At 46.5% G+C, this 22069-nt stretch overlaps 1 protein-coding gene across 1 annotated transcript in view; it reads right to left on the reverse strand.

Annotated features, from left to right (window-relative positions):
• MYBBP1A (MYB binding protein 1a) overlaps positions 1-22069 on the reverse strand; it is a 58682-nt gene that overhangs the window by 22402 nt on the left and 14211 nt on the right. Inside the window, exons 19-23 of the mRNA XM_054394350.1 lie at positions 21149-21306; positions 20193-20327; positions 18899-19010; positions 15879-16010; positions 14631-14699 (exon numbers count right to left, since the gene is read on the reverse strand). Of these exons, the coding sequence (XP_054250325.1) occupies positions 14631-14699; positions 15879-16010; positions 18899-19010; positions 20193-20327; positions 21149-21306 (606 nt within the window). The remainder of the gene's footprint in view (positions 1-14630; positions 14700-15878; positions 16011-18898; positions 19011-20192; positions 20328-21148; positions 21307-22069) is intronic.

Below are 22069 nucleotides of genomic sequence, written 5' to 3' on the forward strand. Positions count from 1 at the left end.
GGAGTTTCCTCCTACCCCTCCCTTAGTCTGGCCTTGCCAAAAAAAAAAAAAAAAAAAAAAAAGGCACAAAAAAGAAAAACCACACACAAAAACCCCCAAATAAGAGATTTATGAGCCCAGGAGCAAAATTCTCCTTGCCAAAAAGTGATCAAAACAACTGATATTTTACAGCTTACATTAAGTTCCTGCGACAAATGGATGAGAAAAATTTTGCAAAGCCAGTTAATTACAACATGTAGAGCATTTCAGTGACACCTAAATCATATTTTACAACCTGGGATGAGAAAGGCAATCTTAGTCAGAGCACTCCCATCAAACAGCCTAGGTCATCAAGCTCTTGCAGTTTTCAGGGGTTTAGAGTAAGCCAACCTGAGCCTGCTACCCGCTTTCATGAGGAGCAGATTGTACCTGTGCTTCCTTCCTCGTTAAAAACAAAAAGCAGATTTCCACAGCTAAGGCAGGATGCTTTCCATCCAGATACCTTTAAACAACTCACAACAGCTTGCAAATTAGCACACTGAAAATAACTAACTGTCACACGTGAGACGCATTTGGCTCATTTGATCACCATCATGTAGCTGAATCTGTTTGGGTCTTTTGAGTGCAAAATACAAATATCAATGAACTCTGTTGGGTTGGTCTTTTTTTTTTTTTAATGTCAATTTCTGCTTCTTTCAAACAGCCAACAGCCCTCTCTCTAGCTAGTTTCTAAACAAGCTAAACAGTAGTTTGCCAACACAAAGGTTTGTGTGTCCTCTTAAGGCACTGGAAGGTATGATCCCAAATAATTCCTAGTGTCAGTCAACTTCCCACTGTGCAGAAAATGGAAAAGCAGTCACCTGCTCAGCACTTGCTTGGCAGCAGCAGGGAGATTGAGTCTCTCACCTCCATGAGAGAGGCTCAACTCCAATGACTTCAGGAATGGTGGAAATCTCTTGCTAGAACACCTGCAAGTAGGGGAACATCAAACACCCAGGATGTGGTCCTACACTCAGACTTTGATCCCCACTTTGGAAACTCTGCTTTTGGATTTGAGGTTTCACTACCTAGCTTAATGAATAAAGAACAAAGCTCCTTGGAAGGCAGGAATGGAGACAAAACTGACTGAAGAAATCTCCATCTTTCTACTCCTTCTTCTGCCTCCCCTCTCCTTTTAACTTTATTATCCTTCATAAACCTCTTTACCCATGGCTCAGATGTCCTGCTTTAAGCAGCAGCAATGAGGAGTTAAGAAATCTATACAACTCTGCTGCTACTCCCAAGGCTCTCAACAGCAGCTGTCACATTGATCCGAGGGGCTGTTCAGTTCATTTTGATGCTCCTGAGTGCTTGTCTGTACTACAGAAAGTTTTATCACATTAGCTACACTGACACCTCCTCCTCCTCCTCCACAACATGCAAACAGCTATTGCAAGACACAAGCACTTAAACCACCATTGCTTGGTCTGTCTGAAAACGTGGAATGAGAAACTACCTATACAGAAACTACCTTTATATAATAGAGCTGCCCCTACATGAGTTATCCTCAGCCCTAACAGGTAAAAGCAGTCACTGCCTTTAATGACAAAGGCACCAGGATGGTTTTTTTAAGCATACTTGAGCCAGCAGAAAACCCAGGAGCAGCACTCAAGACACTGGAGCAGCCTGCCTGCAGACCAGGGCACACATACACTATCCACATACACACAGTCTCACAGGATATCAGAGGTTGGAAGGGACCTCAAGAGATCATCAGGTCCAACCCCCTTGCCAGAGCAGGATCACTTAGGGTAGTCTGCACAGGAATGCATCCAGGTGGGTTTTGAAAGTCTCCAGAGAAGGAGACTCCACAACCCCCCTGGGCAGCCTGTTCCAGGGCTCTGTCACCCTCACTGTAAAGAAGTTTCTCCTCATGTTGAGCTGAAATCTTCTCTGTTCAAGTTTGAAGCCATTGTTCCTTGGCTTATCACTGTGAACCACCCAGAAGAGCCTGGCCCCCTCCACTTGACACCCACCTCTCAGATATTTATACACATTGATGAGATGCCCTCTCAGTCTTCTCCAGACTAAATAGCCCCAGGGCTCTCAGTCTCTCTTCACAGGGGAGATGCTCAAGTTCCCTAATCATCCTTGTGGCTCTCCATTGGATTCTGTCCAGGAGTTCTCTGTCTTTCTTGAACTGGGAAGCCCAAAACTGGACACAGTATTCTGGATTTCTTCATGCTCTAAACCATCAATACTTCAGTCTTCTAATCAGGGACTCTGCAAATCACATTCTCCCTCTTACTTCTGAGGAGGGGATTTTTTTCCATGCTTGGTTCCTCTGCAAACAGTGCTCTGGAGGTTGCTCTTGTCAGAGCAAAAGCCTCATCTTGCACTTGCCTAACCAGAGAAGCCCACTCACTGCAAGGGGACAATTTTAGATTGGGTATTAGGAACGAGTTGTCTCATTGCCTGAGTTGTCAGGCATTAGGAAAGGCTGCCCAGGGAGGTGGTGGAGTCATCATCCCTGGAGGTGTTCAAGAAGCATCTGGACATGGCACTTTGGTACATGGTTTAATGGCCATGGTGGTGTTGGGTTGATGGTTGGACTCAGTGATCTCAGAGGACTTTTCCAAACATAACAATTCCATGAATCTATGATTTGTGCCCAATACAAGTGGGCATACTACAGCTGCTTCCTTCAGCACTGTTCTGTGGTTGAAAATTTCAAAGACTTGTCAAGGCTGGCTGGGAAATAAAGGGGGGAGAAAAAAATCATTAAAAGATACTTAATTATTAAACACAAAGGTCCCTCCTACAGCCACCAAGACCTAAGAAAAATGAAGATGTTGCTAGATTTTCAAGGCAGTAGAGATGAATCAGTGCACACATGGAGAAGATTTCACATCACAATGTTTTAGGGGATACCTGCACCTTAAATATTTGGCTTCCCTGGCAGGCTATTTGCCTGAGATAAAGGGTCTGCAGGACATGTGGACAGTCAGAACAATGAACATCCAAACTAGCACACTTGACTCCTGGGCCAGGCCTGGCTGATGGAATTAGATATTAGCTTTGAACATTTCATTTGCATACAACCAAGATACAGCTGGTGAGCATTCAAGGCTGGGAAAGGCATTATTTACCTTGTGCTCTTCTCCCACCAGAGGCCAACAGGCAGACCCCTCAGGACACAGCAATCCATACAGAACAATCCATATATTGGTCTGCTGCTCTGGTGAACACAAAGATTCATTTCTCCCTGGGGTAACCACTTACCATATCAGAAAGGCCAATCAGTCTTAATGTTTCCCTCCCCTCAAAAAAGTCAATATCTTATTATCCTAAAATTCTTGAAAAATAAAAAGATGCCATAATTAAGTGAACCAAGAGAACACATGACAGATCTGTAGCAGAGCACAGAGCAGAGCCCAGGAGCACTGGTGTCTTCTTGCTTTTTCCATGATGTCCAAATACAAGACTGAAACATTGGTGGGGATCTATTGACACCACAGGACATATTGAGACCAGAGGAGAAAGGAACAGCAATGAACTCTGTGCCATGCATCCAAGCCTCTCACTTCCCACATTAAAGAATAAAAATGGTTTAAAAACTATGCCTATTTCCACTCCCTCCTCACAAATACACTTCTCTCAAATGAAGAACAAAGTCACATCTCAGATAATTTGGTTTCTTAATACAGCCCTGCTTATTTTGGAGCTTTTCCCCTTTGCTTTTTACAAGCTCCTCACTCTGAACACCAGAGCAAGGAATGCTCTTCTGTTAAGAAATCAAAGCAAAGAAATCACAGAATTTCAGTAGCTGAGGCTCAAAGAAACATTACCAAATACCAAGAAACCTCTAAATCATCTTGGGCACTACCCTTTCTCTCAACCTTGGCTTCGCTCTTGATTAAAAATACCCAAACCAAATCATCCAATCCCCCAAGCTTTCATTTTGTCAGTTTTTGTTTCACACACACACACATCATTATGTTGTATTATCAAACATCAAGAAGCTCCACTGACACCTCAAGTTACTTTCACACCTTGGTAAGACCAAGAGCAAAACTGTCCCCTCCTGGCTGTTCTTCCCAACATTTTGGAAGCCAGATGTCTCCTCTGCACAACAAAGCCAATTTTCCTTAATTCAGGAGACATGCAATAGGATTTTCTTTAGGCTATTCAGAAAGTAGCTACCATACAAAGCAGCCTATTTAAAAAGGCTCTGCTAAAGTCAAATTTAATAATTTGGGAGATTTAAGAGCAGTACACATCCCCCCCCCAAAAAAACCCCATGTTGCCTAGGCACTGTGTGCCTTTTAGCAGCTGTCCTTGATTCACTGGACCAGCCTTGATATTGCAAGGACAAAAGTCTTCATCTTTTGGGAACATTTATCAGCAGATAATGAGAAATTAGAATTCCAATCCACTCAAACGTTAACTCTTGGAGTTTCTCTTTCAAGCAGTATCCAAAAAAAAAAATACTCACAAGTCAGTAAAATTGTTAGCTTGGAACACTGAAATGAACAGCACAGATAAGCAAGGAAAACAGAAAAATAGTTGGAAATTGCACGGGGTTGAACTTTGCAGATGGGATGCTCGCCAGCAGACTTCATCGTTTCACAGAACTCACCCAGAAAAGCACCATGAGATCATAGAATCATAGAATCAAGAAGGCTGGAAGAGACCTCAAAGATCATCGAGTCCAACCTGTCACCCTACACCTCATGCCTATCTAAACCATGGCACCAAGTGCCACGTCCAATCCCCTCTTGAACACCTCCAGGGATGGTGACTCCACCACCTCCCTGGGCAGCACATTCCAATGGCCAACCACTCTCTCTGGGAAGAACTTTCTCCTCACCTCCAGCCTAAACCTCCCCTGGCACAGCTTGAGACTGTGTCCTCTTGTTCTGGTGCTGGTTGCCTGGGAGAAGAGACCAACCCCCTCCTGGCTACAACCTCCCTTCAGGTAGTTGTAGACAGCAATGAGGTCTGCCCTGAGCCTCCTCTTCTCCAGGCTAAACAGTCCCAGCTCCCTCAGCCTCTCCTCATAGGGCTGTGCTCAAGGCCTCTCCCCAGCCTCCTTGCCCTTCTCTGGACATGCTCCAGCAATTCAACATCTTTCCTAAACTGAGGGGCCCAGAACTGGACACAGGACTCAAGGTGTGGCCTAACCAGTGCTGTGTACAGGGGTACAATGACCTCCCTGCTCCTGCTGGCCAAACTATGCCTGATGCAGGCCAGGATGCCATTGGCTCTCTTGGCCACCTGGGCACACTGCTGGCTCATGTTCAGGTGCCTGTCAACCAGTACCCCCAGGTCCCTTTCCACCTGGCTGCTCTCCAGCCACTCTGACCCCAGCCTGTAGCTCTGCATGGGGTTGTTGTGGCCAAAGTGCAGCACCCAGCACTTGGATTTGTTGAATGCCATCCTGTTGGACTCTGCCCATCTGTCCAGCCTGTCAAGGTCCCTCTGCAGAGCCCTTCTACCTTCTAACAGATCAACACCTGCTCCCAGCTTGGTGTCATCTGCAAATTTACTGATGATGGACTCAATCCCCTCATCCAGATCATCAATAAAGATATTGAACAGGAGAGGGACATGGCCTGAGACCCCCTTTCTCCTAGGAGGTTGTTAGGAAATCCCACAGAGGAATTCAGGTTCCTTTCTTGTGCTTTAACTTGTGCAGAGTGGCATTCTAATGCATGTCAAGGGAAAGCAAAACTAGAAGAAGCTGAACCCCATTCCTCCTGCACCCCCAGACGACAACAAGGGACCTACCACGTCCTACACAAACTCTTAAGAACACCCTTGTCAGTGAATACAGCCCAGGTTGACACTGTTTAATGCTGCAGAAGCCCTAATCTTTCTTCACATACCAACAGAACACCCTTCCAACACACTTCTTAGTATTTCCAAACCAAGATCCAACAGCCCATCACAAACACAGCAGAAACCATTACCTAGAGCTCCAACAAACAGAGATTCTCTCCTGATGTTTCTGTAATATTCTGCAGCATGAATATAACTTGAGCCCATGACTGAGACAGTCACCAATTTGATCACAACCACAGACATTTCTTCTTCCCCCTCCTGTTTTCTTGTCATGCTGTCATTAAATACATGACAATGATCTTGCCTCCAAGCAAACCTTCCCCATTTGCTCTACACAAACATCTACTCATCAAATTGTTCAAGGGGCTGTGGTTGGCAGGCTGAGCAGAACACACTTGGGTGGTTCACTCTCTTTTTAAAAGCTATCAACTCCCCATGTGTCAGATGGCAAGCTTCATTTAGGAGGCTAGGAAATTGATATTCAGTCTTAGACATATACCATATCATAGTGATTTTTCCAACTCAGCAAGTCCATCCAATATGCAGAGCTGTTAATGCTGCTGCTCAGTCCCATCCTTGGATAGCTCCTGCCAGCAGCTGTATCTACAGGAACAACTAAATTGTGTCTGACCTTGTCATTTTCTGACTTCTTCCTAGCAACAGACCAGAATTGTTCCTCCATTGTGGAGGGCTTGGTGCATCACCATCCACACCATCAGCTGGCCACTAGTGAGCAGAATAAGCACAGTCTGGACCTGCAGAGTTGGCATGAAGAGGCAGCTAAGAGCTTCATGTTCTGTTTGTGCAGCATAGAGTATGGTGGAACATAAAGCCTGGGACTGTAACTGGGCAGGTGATCTGTGCCAGTCCACTAATGCTTGGCATTGTTAGGGATTTTTATGTGGGCCATGCAGGCATCTATCTGCTAGACACTCCTTGCAAAAGTCACAGAGGCCATGAAGAAGCAACAAGAGTTATAGCAAAGAAGCCAGTATGACCAAAAAAAATATGAACATAAACAGCTAACAACGTGCCTGGTACTCCAGTGAGATCCTGCAGACTCAGTGACAGGGGCCTCTTGTTCAGCTGAAACACAACCAGGAGCACACAAAGTTCTCAGTGCAAATGCAAGTAGAGATTTCTGCTGTGGGATTTCAAGAACTTGGCTCAAACGCAGTCAGGTCAGCCTGAAAAATTGAAACTGGTCCTTTAATTTTTTCAACCAGCTTGCACAAGTGAGAGGAAAGGGAGAGAAACATGGCTTACAGAGCAGTTCATCAGAGCATGCTACACTTCACTGGGGCATCAGACACCTTTCCAAACAGCATCAGAGACTACTTAAAGATGCTGACAATGTCCTGCAACTCAGCAAAGGAAGATAGTTTCTTTGAGCTCTCCTAATGCAGGAGATGCTCTCAAAAATGAAATGTCGAGACACAATAATCCACACCCACACCCCACCCTAAAGGTCTAGGAATTAAAAATCTCTACGCAAAAATGTAGAGTGCTCTGGCCCTGACCCAGCAAAGCACTTAAGCATTCATGTGAAGTCCTCCCTTCTGCTTCAGAGGGACAGTTTACATACCCAGAGCTAGTACATGTCCCAGGGTTTTGCTGGCTCGTGATCAGATAGCTCAAAAACGTGCCAGAGCCCACCCATAGTTCAGCTTTACCTTGCAAAACACAGGATCTCCTTGACCATCTCCTTTCAAAATACAAAAACAGGCCCAGGAGCAGGACAGACAGGAGCCAAAGCATGCTCAGTTTGATACACATTTTCCAGCTGCAAATGATTTTCTCTCCATTGAAGAGAGGGCACACACTGAGCAGATGAGGGCAAAAAGGAAGAGACCTGCAGGCAGCAGCCACTCTATGTCACACAGAAGCTATCACTACCTGTGGGTAACTCACCCTCTGAAGGTCTGCTCACCTCCAGCAGACCCTGGGATGAGCCCTCCTTCTAGTGACACCTCTAGAGAGGACACAGCACAGTGTGTCCCTCTGCTGAGGAGATGGAGGTTGCTCTGAATGGTACCTTCTAGTCCTGGTCTGTTGCTTAGCTAGCACCAGCAGCCCACTTCTCATTTCTGATGCAAAGGAGGTAGAGCTGAACTGGTGCTGGTGCTTGTCTGGGGAGGTTTATTTTGCTTCACTGTTAGCAACAGCTTACACAAAATGTTCCATAGCAAGTCCTTCCTCTACCACCTGCTGGAAACTACCAGTGAGAATGCAGGCAAGGCCCAGTGCATTGCTGTAGGGAGGCATTCATCTCACACAGCACCAGGAGGAACACTCCCACACATACACATGGAGGGGTGCTGCATTCTGATGCTCTGCAGTGTTTTTACTGTTCTTGCTGTATTAAAAGTTTAATTACTTTTTAAACTTAGATATTTACATAGAACATAAACTGCTCAGAAGGATAACTGACAATCAGCCAACATCTCTTTGGCAAGGCTTTGGGCTCATATTTTACTCCTCTAGTGATGGCAGCTCTGGCACAGACTTGCTTCAGTTCTGTAAAATTGTGTCTATATATGTTTGATCCCTTTGGGGAGACTGCCAAAGCACCAAGATTAATTAACAACTTCCCTAAAATACATTCTCTCTTAGACAGATCTTAGTGGGTTCCTTGTCACAGACTGCTTCATAAAAACACATTTTGAAATATTAATGAGTCTATATGACATAAGATGACATTTTGAACTCTGTCTCAGTGCCCATTCTCATCTCCACACTTAACTTTCAGTAGTTTCATGACAGCCCTGCACTTACATCAGCTTTGCAGAGTCCTAGCCAATTCACAGAAAAGAAAGTCCCTTGATGGACAAATACAGCATTGTTATACTCCCAGCTACTGCAGCATCCTCAATCAATAGAGCTTTAAATGCAAATAAGACAGGAATGCAGTCAAACTGATGTGTGACTACAGTGCAAAACAACTGCAAAGGTTCTTAGGAACTGTGTTGAAGTGCACAGTCCTACTGCCTTTCCCAAAGGAAGAGAAGAAGGGGCAGGTATCAACTCAGTTGTGTAAACCCTGAGAAAAGGTTACAGAGGAGAAGTGGTCCAAGTGTCTGCCAACACAAGGCAGGCAGAGATAGCACCTCACACCTGGTAGCAGTGGATGTTTCATTTACTACTCTTTCTTTCCAAGCTGGTTTCAAGACCTGATGTCAACAAGCCAGATGTCTCAAGGACAAGCAAGGTTGTTCCAAGTCCAGGCTTCCAGAGAGGCTGTGTTCAGCTTGTTTCCAGTTCAGAGCTGGCATCTGCAGCATGCACTTGCCTGCAGCAGTAAGTAAGCTTGGGCACTGCAATGCAAGCAGACACATTTTCTTTCTTCACCTCATCCTCTGACTAACAGAGGACATTTTTTGGGTAGAAGCATTAAGTTCATGAACTCACCCAGTCCCCTGGCAGCCCTGGCACATATGAGAATGGAAGGGGAGCAATGCAGTTAAGAACCTCACACAACTAGCAATGCACCACCTAGGGGTTTGTGCTCTAACAGCATTGGAAGAACAACTCAAGACCACACAATTACAGAACTAGATGTTTACTGTAGCTATGCTTGTCACACTGATGCTGCTAAAAATAAACCAGGAAGTCATTCCTCATCTAAGGCTCAGGAGAGTTCTGCTATGTAGCTGAGTCATGCAACAATCACTAAATTAAATACATCTTGACCCCTGGTTTACACACCATCACTGCCAGCCAAAAACTCTAGGCTTTTGTGGTACTGAAAAAAGCAACGCTGCACCCACTGAAACAAGGCACAAGGAAGTAATTTGAAGGTCAAGATCTCCTGGAAAACAATTACAGTACTAAGGCCAAATTGCACTAAGAAATGAGGAAGCAAGAACAAGCTCACAGGCAGGTTTTTTTTCTGCACAGAATTTGAGAGAACATCTTTAGTGCCTGAGGAAGACAACAGACTGACAGCAACATCCTTAGTCAACAGAACAGCCCAAGCCTCCCCCACCTGTCAGCATTCTGCTTTGCTAACTGCAAAGCTCTGCATTGCCAATGAAATCACAGAATCATAGAACTGTCTTGGTCAGAAAAGCCTTCTAAGATGACAGAGTCCAACTGGTCAACCTCCCAGGCTCACAGGATGTTAGGGGTTGGAAGGGACCTCCAACAATCATCGAGTCCAACGCCCCTGCCAGAGCAGGACCATAGAATCCAGCTCAGGTTGCACAGGAACACATCCAGATGGGTCTTGAAAGTCTCCAGAGAAGGAGACTCCACAACTTAACACCACCATGGCCATTAAGCCACGTCCCAAAGTGCCACATCCACACATTTCCTGAACACCTCCAGGCATGGTGACTCCACCACCTCCCTGGGCAGCCTGTTCCAGTGCCAGACCACTCTTTCTGTGGAGACCTTCTGAAACAAGGTGATTTGGCAGATTCACTGTCATGCAGATCTTCATCTCCTATCTTTCCATTTTGAACAGGTACTAGGTGATTTCTGGGTGGGATGACAACCCCCTTCCCTGGTCAAGCATTCCCTGCCCTTATTTTCCTCCACTCACAAATGACACCAATCTCTCCAGCTCTTTCTTTTTCCAGGGTAACTGCTGTATTACCATCCCCTGCAGGTATCCACACTCCAGGAGCAACATCAGAGCAACAGGACTTGGCCACAGGTACAAACTTCAGTTTCAAGCTCTGTCTCAGTGAGACCATTGCAAATTCACCTTTCCAGTTTTAAGCTCGTTACACAGGTTGAACTTACTGTGAAGTAAGCCTACCAACCCAACCACTGTGAGCCAGGTTTAAAAGTGCCTTAAGAGCTCTCACCCCCCACAAAGTGCTGTTCATTTTATCTCACAAATTACTTCAGTGTGGAGGTGAAAACCTTACTGCTGCTCTAGGCATGTAGGAAGCATCAGAGGAATTTGATGGCAGTCACACTAAAGTTTTTATTCTAAAGCATCCTTTTTGTTTTTCCTTCTAAGCTTTGCATCAAGATGCACCCTGTGATACATCTGCTTTTGGATCACTCCTCTCTCTTCTCTATAGCAATCACACAGGTCAGAGACATGCACCCCAGCAAAACAACACCCAGCAGCTACAACCACCTCAGTCTTTACAGACACAGCTCTGCTGCTCAGAATTTCATGCTCCCTGGATTTTTAAGGTAACTGAAGGAGACATGATGCACAGAAAGGCAAAACCCACTTGCCCAAGTCAACAGCTACAGGCCACAGTCCACACAAACTCTACTTTCCAATGTTTTTATCCTCGCTTCACAGAAGCCATAATTCCATGTTAACAAACACTGTAGTTTGAAATAAATCACAGCTTTCACCCAGCCACTCCTGCCCTTGAATTAATAACTATCTTTGTGCCCTGAACAAGACCAGGGAATTGATCCAAGCTATTTTTAACATAGCAAAAGAGGAAAAAAAAAAAAAAGAAAAAGAAAAAGAGAAAAGAGTATGTGAGCCAGGGGAAGGTAAGTTTCCAGCCAAATCATCCTCATGTCTATCTTACAACATAACTGCATGGACACTTGGGCACCAGGCAGACAGTGAGGTCCCAGGGTCAGGACAAATAGCTGGGGCTGGAGAGGACAGATTGCTCCTCCTGCCAGCTGAGCAGCATTTGAACAGCTCCTGCATTTCCCAGAGGATTCTCTCTTAGTTACAACTGCCCAGAAACAGAGTTAGAGCTGCAGCAGCCTACAACAGGACAGGAACAACATTCCACATACAGTTTGGGTTTGCTGTTTGTCACAAGAGCCCAGCCAGGTCCAGGCACTGAGTGGCTTACTGAGCACCCAGGAAAATGTGCTGTAGATTGCTTCAACCAGGCTAGTCCAGGGCCATCACTTACTGATCAAGTTTGACTTTACACTAGAGCAGCAGCAGAGACCCCTGAAGCAAGAGCTGGACATACAGAATCATAGAATCAACCAGGTTGGAAGAGACCTCCAAGATCATCCAGTCCAACCTATCCCCCAGCCCTATCCAATCAACCAGACCATGGCACTAAGTGCCTCATCCAGTCTCCTCTTGAACATCTCCAGGGATGGTGACTCCACCACTTCCCTGGGCAGCACATTCCAATGGGCAATCACCCTCTCTGTGAAGAACTTCCTCCTGATATCCAGCCTAGACCTCCCCTGGCACAACTTGAGACTGTGTCCTCTTGTTCTGGTGCTGGTTGCCTGGGAGAAGACACCAATCCCCACCTGCCTACAACCTCCCTTCAGGTAGCTGTAGACAGCAATGAGGTCACACCCCTGAGCCTCCTCTTCTCCAGGATAAAATATACACCAGTGGCCACAAGATCTTGTCTTAAAGGCCTTAAAAACCTCAGGGAGCAGACTGGCTGAGAGGATGAAACAGACTCTCTACCTCCATGCTGCTCTCACCAACTCCGAGGTATTCAGGGTGAGGAGGAAGAACCACTCCCCCTTACATCCTCCTCATGAACCACTTTTCCTTTTGTTCAAAACTATCTAAAACCCCAGCCTGAAGGTGCATCCACTTCTCCAACCCTAAGAGGACTCCCCCAGGCCATCTGGGACAGTGGCCAGCAGCCCTGCTGGACCAGAGCCCCAGGGCTCATTACCAGGCAACATGAAACACTTGGCCAGAGCTGTGAGCCTCCACCTTCCCGTGCAGAGCACAGCTCTCCCCACCCAGCACAGCCTTGAGGATGCCCTGCCAAAGGGATGCAGAGAGCCAAGAAGACAAAAACCACAGTGGGATTAGCTGTTCACACAGATGCACCAGGCATAGCCAGAACGATCAGCATTAATAACAGAAGTGTCAGCAGGGGAATTAAGCCTCATGTCTCTGGGACTAAGCTAGGTGGATGATTAGAATCCAGCATTCAGGGGCTGAAAATGGAAGGCTACACCACTCACCCCTTGACCATCAGGGTAGGCCAAAGTCAGAGTATCAGGAGACATTTGGTGCCTTGAAACTTCTGAGATAGGACAACCCTGTGGTAGCTGAGCCCCTCCACTTCAGACCTCCAGGAGCTTTCAGGAGCTACAGAAACTTAGCCCTCTGCTTTACCCATAGCATCACTTTGCCCTTCTAGCTTGCTCCCTACTCTACCCATCAAAGGATACCATCAAAGCACATTTGCATTCAGAATTAGTGGGAAAATTTAACTGAAAACCTGGCAAACTGGACATCTGATGAGAGAAAGGCAGAATTCCTGAAAAGGAAGCAGTGTGTAAAACCAGTAAAGCTGTGACTCCAAACTCCACAGGCTCCCCTCAGCCTACTCTCCGTGCTGCCTTTGTTTAAATAGTAGTACACTCATGTCCTCTATCCAGTCTCCCACACACAATGCACTGCACATCCTCCCCTGCTCCACCCATCCACGGATAAACAGGCTATGGAAACAAAGCCTGAGTAGATAATTGTGGAAGCCCTGAAAGAAGGACAATGCTGTTCCCTGTGGGGAAGCAAAGACACCCACATAATGAAGCTGTCTGCTTGGGATGCTGTTTTGTCTCTTGAGGACAGGATCAAGTACATGCCTTACAATTGTTTTGTTTGTTAGTTGTGTAACACATCCTTATTTCTATCTTCTGAAATTACTAACAGCTTATTTTTACTCTCTTTTTTTTTTTTTTTTTTTGTTCCCCTTCCAATTACAGCCATTCTTGTTGGGTAAAACAGCCTGAAATGCAATTTACTCTGACAAGTAAAGCAGCCCTAATGTTAATGCCTACCTAGCATTTTACATTCCCTCCAGTGATCATAAACAACAAACAGCTACATATGAAACAGAAAAAAGTCAACCTAGGAGGTACTTATGCAGGGGACAGATGCATGTTACAGCTAGAGGGTGGGAAAGTTTGAGGCCCAGGGCTACTGGCCTGAAGGTGTTCTGGTTATTAACTGTGAGGAAGGCACCCCCAGTGCAGTGCATGCTGCAGTGAAAACCCAGACAGACCTCACTGCAACAGTGAGCTGTGCACTCACCCTGCAATGTTTTATTGATAAGGCTCCACTAATTTTGTGTTAGTCAGGCACAGGCAACCAACCATCACAAATAAGATCTATAGTACAGGTGGTTTGAAACCAGACACAGAAGCACACGGCCTGGAAAATGTGGGACAGCTGGGAAGGCACAGAGCAGCAGCTAGAAACTAACCTCAAGTTAGAAGGAGGAGGGAAGGATTACAACATGCTGCATTAACACAGAGGAACCTCTTACCAGCAAGAAAGTCATGGTATCATAGAACTGCCCTGGTTGGAAAAGATCTCTAAGATCATAGAGTCCAACCACCATACCCACTAACCCATGTCCTGAAACACCATGTCCACACGTTTCTTGAACTCCTCCAGGCATGGTGACTCCACCATCTCCCTGGGCAGCCTGTTCCTATGCCTGACCACTCTTTCAGCAAAGAAGATTTTTCCTAATACCCAATCTAAACCTCTCCTGGCACAATTTCAGGCCACTTCCTCTCCTTTCACCTGATACAAGGGAGAAGAGACCCAGCCCCACCTCTCTACAACCTCCTTTGAGGGAGCTGTAGTCACCAAGGAGAAAGTGACTGCAGGCACCCCCTACAACAATCAGGCCTCACTCCCAAAAGCTGCAGGCGGTTTTCAGAGGAAATGCTACCCAAGAACACCTCTGACTGTGAATTCCACAGCTTCAGTCACACACCTGAAGCAGCCAGGCAGTGTTTACAAAAGCTCTCCCTCCAGGAAGCCCACTTCTCCAAACTGGGCAGCACAAAAGGCAGCAATAAGCACATTAAGCATCACCTGAGCTGCTGTGACTAAGTGACTTCTCTGATTGTTTAATGTAGCTTTGCTTGTTTGCTTTTTTTCTTACCTGCTGATGCTGCCTGGTTGGCGCTGTGATAGACTTGACAAGAGTATCTACTAATGGCTTACACATGATCTGTAACAAAGACAGACACAGTCTCTTATTAGTGGTTTGCTGACAGACAGGTTTGTTCTTCAAGCAAAACAGTCTGTATTTTACACAGCTTCTTGAATGAGAAGAAAATGCCAAGAGAAAGAAAGGAAAGTGCCTAGAGATCAGCAACAGCTTACTTGAAAATTAACAGCTTTGCTCACACCAGCCCTGAGTGAAATCTTGATCACAAAGCAATCAGCAGCAACACTCTGACAGTGGAAAAATCAGGCAAAAATTCTTGATTTACATCTGTATCTGCCTAACACTTCCTGCAGGCCGTTCATTTTGTGCAGAGAAACAGTTCCAGAAGCAAAGGAGAACAGGCTGAGTTAGACTGCAACGAGTCTTGATCTAAACAACCTTTCTAGAGGTGGACAATTATCAGCAAAGCTTGATGAACCTCTGTTCTGGCCAAATCCACCAATTTCTGTTTATAGGCAATGTATTTCCAAATTGAGGGGCACAAGGAATGTGTCTCCTCCCACCAGACATCGACTCTGAAAGGCTGAAGCCCTTGAGAAATGGCTTCTGGCAGCTGTCTCTACTCACTCTGACCCAGAAAGCCCTGAAGAACTCCGTGACATTCAGACTCAAGGCCTGTTTCTTTCAAACTGCCTGTCCTCACACTGGAGACCCACTTCAGGTCAAGTTTGGAGGAAATACCTCATACGCTTCAGACAATGACACTGTCAGAACATCCAGCTTGCAGATCAGGTTCCAATTAGACTCTACACTCCACAGCTTTCTTGAAGAAAGCTGATAAACTGAGTCTGAGCAAAGCTGGACAGCAGCTACGTTAGCTGTCTGAACAAGCTGGTCCTTCTGCCTTTGTGCAGACTTTGCTCAGTTTGGAATACTGGTAAAAAAAAAAACAGTGCTTCTTAAGCTATGCTCTAAAGAGCAGCTTTCTGTTCACCTACATTCTTCAACCAGTATCCCAATCCAAACCACAAACGAGATCCTGGCCTTCTGCAGCGCTGCCACCAAAGCACGCAGCGTTTAACAGAGGCTTGAGCAGGTGAACATCCTAAGAAACCTTACAGCACTTTTTTTACTAGCCCACAATAAAGCAGAGAAGTTTCTCTCCCTGTTTTCCTCAGAATTGCAGCTGCACTTTGGAGCCCAGCAGAAAACAAACACGCCACAGCCAGCAGCACTCACCGGGAAGCGTTTGAAGAGATCGTGGAACATGGCACCTGTGAGGGCACTCTTGCGTTTGGTGAAGAATTGTGTCAGTGCCTGCTGGTATATCACAGTCACCCTCTCCATGTTCAAACACCCTGTGCTCACAAGCTAGGGGGAAAAAGCAGAACAAAAACATTTCCAGTGAAACACAAGGATGAATCACTAGCAATGAAGTAATTCTTTTCTACCGGTGCACAGAGATTTCTCCAACCTGTTCTTAGAATCATAGAACAGTCCAGGCCAGAAGGGACATCCAAAGCTCATCCAGTCCAACCTCCCTGCAGTCAGCAGGGACATCCCCAACTAGGATCAGGTTGCCCAGAGCCTCATTGAGCCTTACCTTGAATCTCTCCAGGGAAGAGGCCTCAACCACCTCCCCGGGCAACCTGTTCCAGTGTTCCACCACCCTCATAGTAAAGAGCTTGTTCCTAATGCTCAATCTAAATCTGCCCTTCTCTAGTTTGAGGCCATTGCCCTTCATCCTATCACTGCAGGCCTTTGTAAACAGTCTCTCTCCATGGAGAAGAGGAGGCTCAGGGGTGACCTCATTGCTGTCTACAACTACCTGAAGGGAGGTTGTAGGCAGGTGGGGGTTGGTCTCTTCTCCCAGGCAACCAGCACCAGAATGGGGAGACATAGTCTCAAACTGTGCCAGGGGAGGTCTAGGCTGGATATCAGGAGGAAGTTCTTCACAGAGAGAGAGATTGCCCATTGGAATGGGCTGCCCTGGGACGTGGTAGAGTCACCATCCCTGGAGATACTCAAGAGAAGCCTGGATGAGGCACTTAGTGCCATGGTCTGGTTGATTGCTTCGGACTGGGTGATAGGATGGACTGGATGATCTTGGAGGTCTCTTCCAACTTGCTTGATTCTATGATTCCTTCTTGGGTACCTTCTATGACACAAGCCTAGGAGATACACCACAGAACCATGAGGAAATAAGGGCAGCCCCAAATATGCTCTCCCAAGAACCAACAGCTTGTGACTCTCTCAGTGAAGGGCAGCACAGCTTTTTAGTGAGACTACACACACTGCATGTAGCGTGGTACAGCATGGGGGCTCACTGCAAGGTTTCTGGTGGGCATGTCTAACACAAGAGCTTCACAGAGAACTCAAAGACCATCCTATAGCAGCTGTGCTGTGTACAGGGTGTTCTCAGGTATGGAGCTACCTGAATCTGTAGATATTAGTGTATGTAGGTATCTACATCTACACACACTCAGCAGCTATGTCCAGGATTTCCAGGTATCCAGCAGACAAGCCCTAGCTGTGATCAGGGATCCAGCAATCCCAGAACTGTGTAAATGCTCTAATACCCACTTCTGGGGAACAAGAAACTCAGACATGCAGCAACCAGCTGAGACCTGAGCAGGCCAGAAACTTGTTAGTTTATGGTTCTCAACTAACAACACAGGGGTGACAAAAAGCAAAGTGTGAAGCATCACCTCCCAGCTTTCCTGGCTGTTCTCACATTGCCAGAAAAGCACCAAAAATTAAGGCCCAGGAAGTCAAAGCTGTGATCTTCACAACAGTGGATGAGCCTTTTGCAATCCTCTGTCCAAGAATTTTTTCCATGGCCCCACAGCAAGTCATAGTCATGTTACTGTTGTGTCCCATTCTCAGGTCAAGCTCCCAGTGCTACTGCAGCTGAATGCAGGCTGGAGTGGAAAATGGATCTTGCAATACAGGGCCTCAGCTAGCTAGTCAAGTGGCTGTTCTTAGCACTTATTTGACATATCCATCTGCTGGGAAAAATGGATTCCTCCTCCCATGCAGATGCTTACTGTAAAAAACTTCTTCTGTAGTAACAAGGCTTTGCCATATATGTGGTCACTGCATCACAGGGTCTGCTCTAGTTCCACTCTACTGCTTACTGAAAAGCTCACTCCAGGTTCTGCTTGCAAAGCCCTGTGAAAACACACCATACCTGCTCCCCCACTGCAAACCCTTCCCAACCTCAATACAATGGCAGCACAGGCAGCATCTCACAAACTGAACTGTGCCACTTCCCTCAAGCCAGCAACTCATTTCAGCTGCTAGCTGTGTCTTTGGCTGATCAGGACCACAGCTCTGTTCCTGAAGGAATAACAGCCTTCTCTGTGAAGGACAAGGAAGCTTAAGTATGCTGTGAAACATGTCTCACTCTAGCCTCAATGTCAAGTATGTTGTTTATATTCCACATAGATCTCTGGTTTTCTTTCCAGAAAGGCCCAGCACAGAACATGAGCTGCTTGGATTAACACTCCTGGTCTCTCACTAAGCCTTAGCAGCATTTGCTATCTTTTCAGCCACTAAGAATATCTCAGTCTTTGTCATTTCCAGGCCCTCCTTTGTCATGGCCTAGCTCTGTTTATTTCCCTCCACCACAAAATGTCAACAGTATTAAGTCACTAATTCCTGCACACAACCTGAGAGTTTCAGAGGGCAAGTATCAGGTGAAATGAAATCTTGCCAGGTTTCTGGTGGAGGTGGCTGGACTGAGCTGCCAAATACACAGGGTGGCCAAATTCAGAGACCTGTGAAATTCAGCAGACAGTAGGTGAAAGTGAAGCAGGCAGTAAGGCTCCCTGAGTAACAGACACCCATAGCACAACCAGATGAAGAATCTCCCTGCAAACAAATACCACTGAAACAAAGGCTGCTCCACACTCTCTTCATCCTGAGATAACCCAGGCCAAACCTCAGAGAGATCCACCACTGTCCTTGTGCCTCCCTGCTCCTCAGCACCCTCAAGAATTCAAGACTGACTGCCAAGAGATTAAAGGAACAAATGGCAAACTAGCCAGGGAAGCAGCATAAACATACATCAGGCTTCTCTGGCACTTAACCTGGATCTGCTGTACATCAGCAGCCCCTGGTGGCTGTGGGCAAGCAGACACTGCAGGAGCAGTGAGGAAACTGCAAAGACCACACAGTGAAATGGGATTAAGCAAGGACCACACAGAAATGGGCTAGGCACCTTTACTGGGAAAAACCAGAGCAGCCTGCTGCCTCACCTGGCAAGCCTGTGGGATGGGGTTGCTCTGCTTCCCTGGCAGAGAGGTAGGAGGAGTTGATGCCTTATCAGATGTGCTTCCTTTCAACACTCTGAGCAGGTATAATGAGGCACTAAAAAAGAAAAGAAAAAGGGGAAGACATAGCAGTTACCACAGTGTCACAGTGCCACTGCAAAGCCACCTGAGGGCAGAGGCCAAGCAATGAAGGAAGCTTCTTCTGTACCAAGAGGGGGTTAAAGAGTTCAAGAAGGCCCCTGCCCCTCTCTTGTCACACCTAAAGACAAATATATCTCAGGAGGACACATTTCATTATCTGTCACTGAAGTGGGACATCCCCACTATCAGCCTGGTCTCTTCAAGCTCATGCTTTTGACTAGCACTGCTTGGGGACTTCCGTATTTGCCCAGGATCTCCAAGCCTGCACAGCTCAGCCAGCACTGCAGCATGGTCCTCTCAGCCCAGGCTGCTGTGTGTCTGGAGAACTTGGGCACATCAGCTGAGAGCACATAGACAGCCTGCTGCTTTTGAGAAATGCTGTATGAACTGGGCATGTCTCCACTCAGCACTGCCACAGCCAAAAAGCTGCCAGGGAGCCATGCAGCACACACAGCCAGCTCTGTGCTGCCAGGGAAGCACCACAGTTCCTGCACAGCCACAAGGCAGATGTGATGGAGAGCCAGCACTGCCCAATGGCACTGGCTTGACTGTGTATGGTACCTGCTGCATGCACAGCTGTGATGAGAAATCTTAGGTGGAGTATGATAGTCCTGAAACTGCCTTCAAGTCACAAGAGAGCCTCCTGGCAAATGGCACTCCCATTTACACCAGGAAGCAGCTAGATTGCTCATGCCTCCTAACAACTACACACACAGCTTGTCCTAATTCACCTGTACTCAACAGCAAAGGAGGGAGCAAATACAGTTGGGAGTCATCATTATTGTCCTCACTGTGTTATCACAGAGACAGCAAACCACTGTACTTAGAGAACCATCACTGCAGACTGACTGCCAATCACACACAAGTCACTACTCCTCAAGGGAGCACTTCCCATCACCAGACCATTTGTGTTTCACAGAGCCCATAGATGATGATCACCAAAAAATGGGCATCAGTTTGAAAATGCTTCAGACTGCCAGGATGACCAGCTAGTCCTCATGTAAGACACAGATGCTGCCACCTCACCTTCATCCAGTCTCTTGTTTCTCTGAACTGCTTTAACACGCAACATTCTGTCTGCTTTATTTCCAAACCAGCCCATAGCACTGAGCAAAGATGTTCCTTTTCAGACACTCACCTGAAATAATAGAGAGCCACTGAGGTGTCAGTGAGCTTGCAGGCTTTCTTCACAAGCCTCTCCACAAAAGCATGCAGATCATCTTGCAGGGCATCCACTTTCCTGCAGTACTGCTTAGGTCGGCACAAGGAGTTCCTGAAGGGCATTAAAAACAACCCCAAAGCCATTACCTGCAGAAAGGGCTCTGGGAAATGGATTGCTATGAACCCTTATCACTGGGCTCAGGGCAACACATAAAAATGGTGCTAGCTGCAGGCAGCAGGAGAGGCAGTCACTGCTGTGGCTAGAGGAGACTTATTGCTCTTGGCCTTCAAGCACCTATTTAGGAATCAGTCAACTTTCCTCCATAGATCCCACACAGGGGACTGACTGCCTCAAACCTTGCTGCTGCAGAACTGCTTCTCAACAGGGGGTAGACAGCAGCATGGAAAATGCTTCAGAGCAGTGCTGAGGATGTCAGGGAGTGGTGTGCAGAGGACACATCATGACAAACACTGCCCGTAAGTCTGTGTCTAGTTTGTATCATGCCTCACATCTGGCTCTGAACAGAGATTGTTTTCACCTTGCCTGTCTTAGTAATAATTTGTTGGGAGTTTTGTTCCAGCCACAGCATCAACTCTGTAAGCCTAGGGAGCTGCTATATAGTCTGACTCAGAGGTCAGAGGCCTGTGGACATGATCAGTGACATGGCACTATGCCTGCAACACCAGTCTTTGCTCTTAAGGTTTCCACATGCAGACAGGTCTGACACTTGAAGTCCCTTAGACTAGAAACCCCAGATGCTAATTTCTTTCCTGCATTGTGTACTTGGGTGGTGCTGGTAACCTAATTCTACGTAATTTATAAGCACAGCAATTGTCTTCAGTCTTAGAAAGACTAACTTGTGGGATTCAGCCAACAGCACCAGTGTCCATCAAAGGCCAGTGCCCATCATCTGGAGGACTAAAGACACTTACCTGAAGATATTGGCTGTTTTCTGAAGGAATTCAACCTCTTGCTTGTCAGAGTCTGAGATCATGCAGTGTTCAATCACATGAAGGAGGGGCTCAATGACATCAAACACCAAGGGGTTCTCCGACTGCTTAGTCAGGAACACTTCAATCAGATCCAGCACCTGCAAACACCAGAGTCAATGACATGAGAACTGATGGGGACAGGGAAACATGATGGATCTACCAGGAGCAGCTCCTTCAGATTGGAATGGGCTACACAGGGGAATTTGCAGCTGAGATTTGTACACCTCCTGCCATCATTTGTACTGCTAGGGCATCAGAAACTGAAAAGTTCTAAACTGAAGTTTAAAGGCTGTCTATAGTCTTCAGCCTATTTTGTGCAGTGACACCATTTAGAAACAGCAGTTAAGAGAATCACTGTCACCTGGCCAGACCAGCAGTCACTGTAACTTGGCACATACCTATCAGCATCACTGACGGATAGCTCTCACCCCTGCAAGCCCCCTTTAACTTCCAGACAGTGCATAAAGTAAGCCTCTTCTAGCACAGCAGAGTGCAAATGCAGTAAAGCCAGGGGCACACTACATCGTTCAGCCTTCACCTTGCCTAATCTGACACCAGATTTCTCTAGGTGAACAGTTGTGCTTGTCCCTGGGTCCTGGAGTATCCCGGGCAGTCCATGCTGACACCAAGTGGCCTGAAGCCAGTATTACAGTCACAAATAAGCAGGGGGTGTTGGCCATAATCCCCCTGATTTTTTGAGTGTAACAAGCAAAAATGAATTAAAAAAACCCCCACACCCACCTTAAACTGCACAATTACCAGAGGGGTTTTATGCAAGTCACACTAAGGCACATCCAGCTTGTCCAGTTTACACAAACTGACAGACACTGCCTTTGGGTAGTTGTGGGGAAGGATCTCATC

Source organism: Indicator indicator, chromosome 30 (genome assembly GCF_027791375.1).
Source record: "Indicator indicator isolate 239-I01 chromosome 30, UM_Iind_1.1, whole genome shotgun sequence".
NCBI classification, from domain to species: Eukaryota; Metazoa; Chordata; class Aves; order Piciformes; family Indicatoridae; genus Indicator; species Indicator indicator.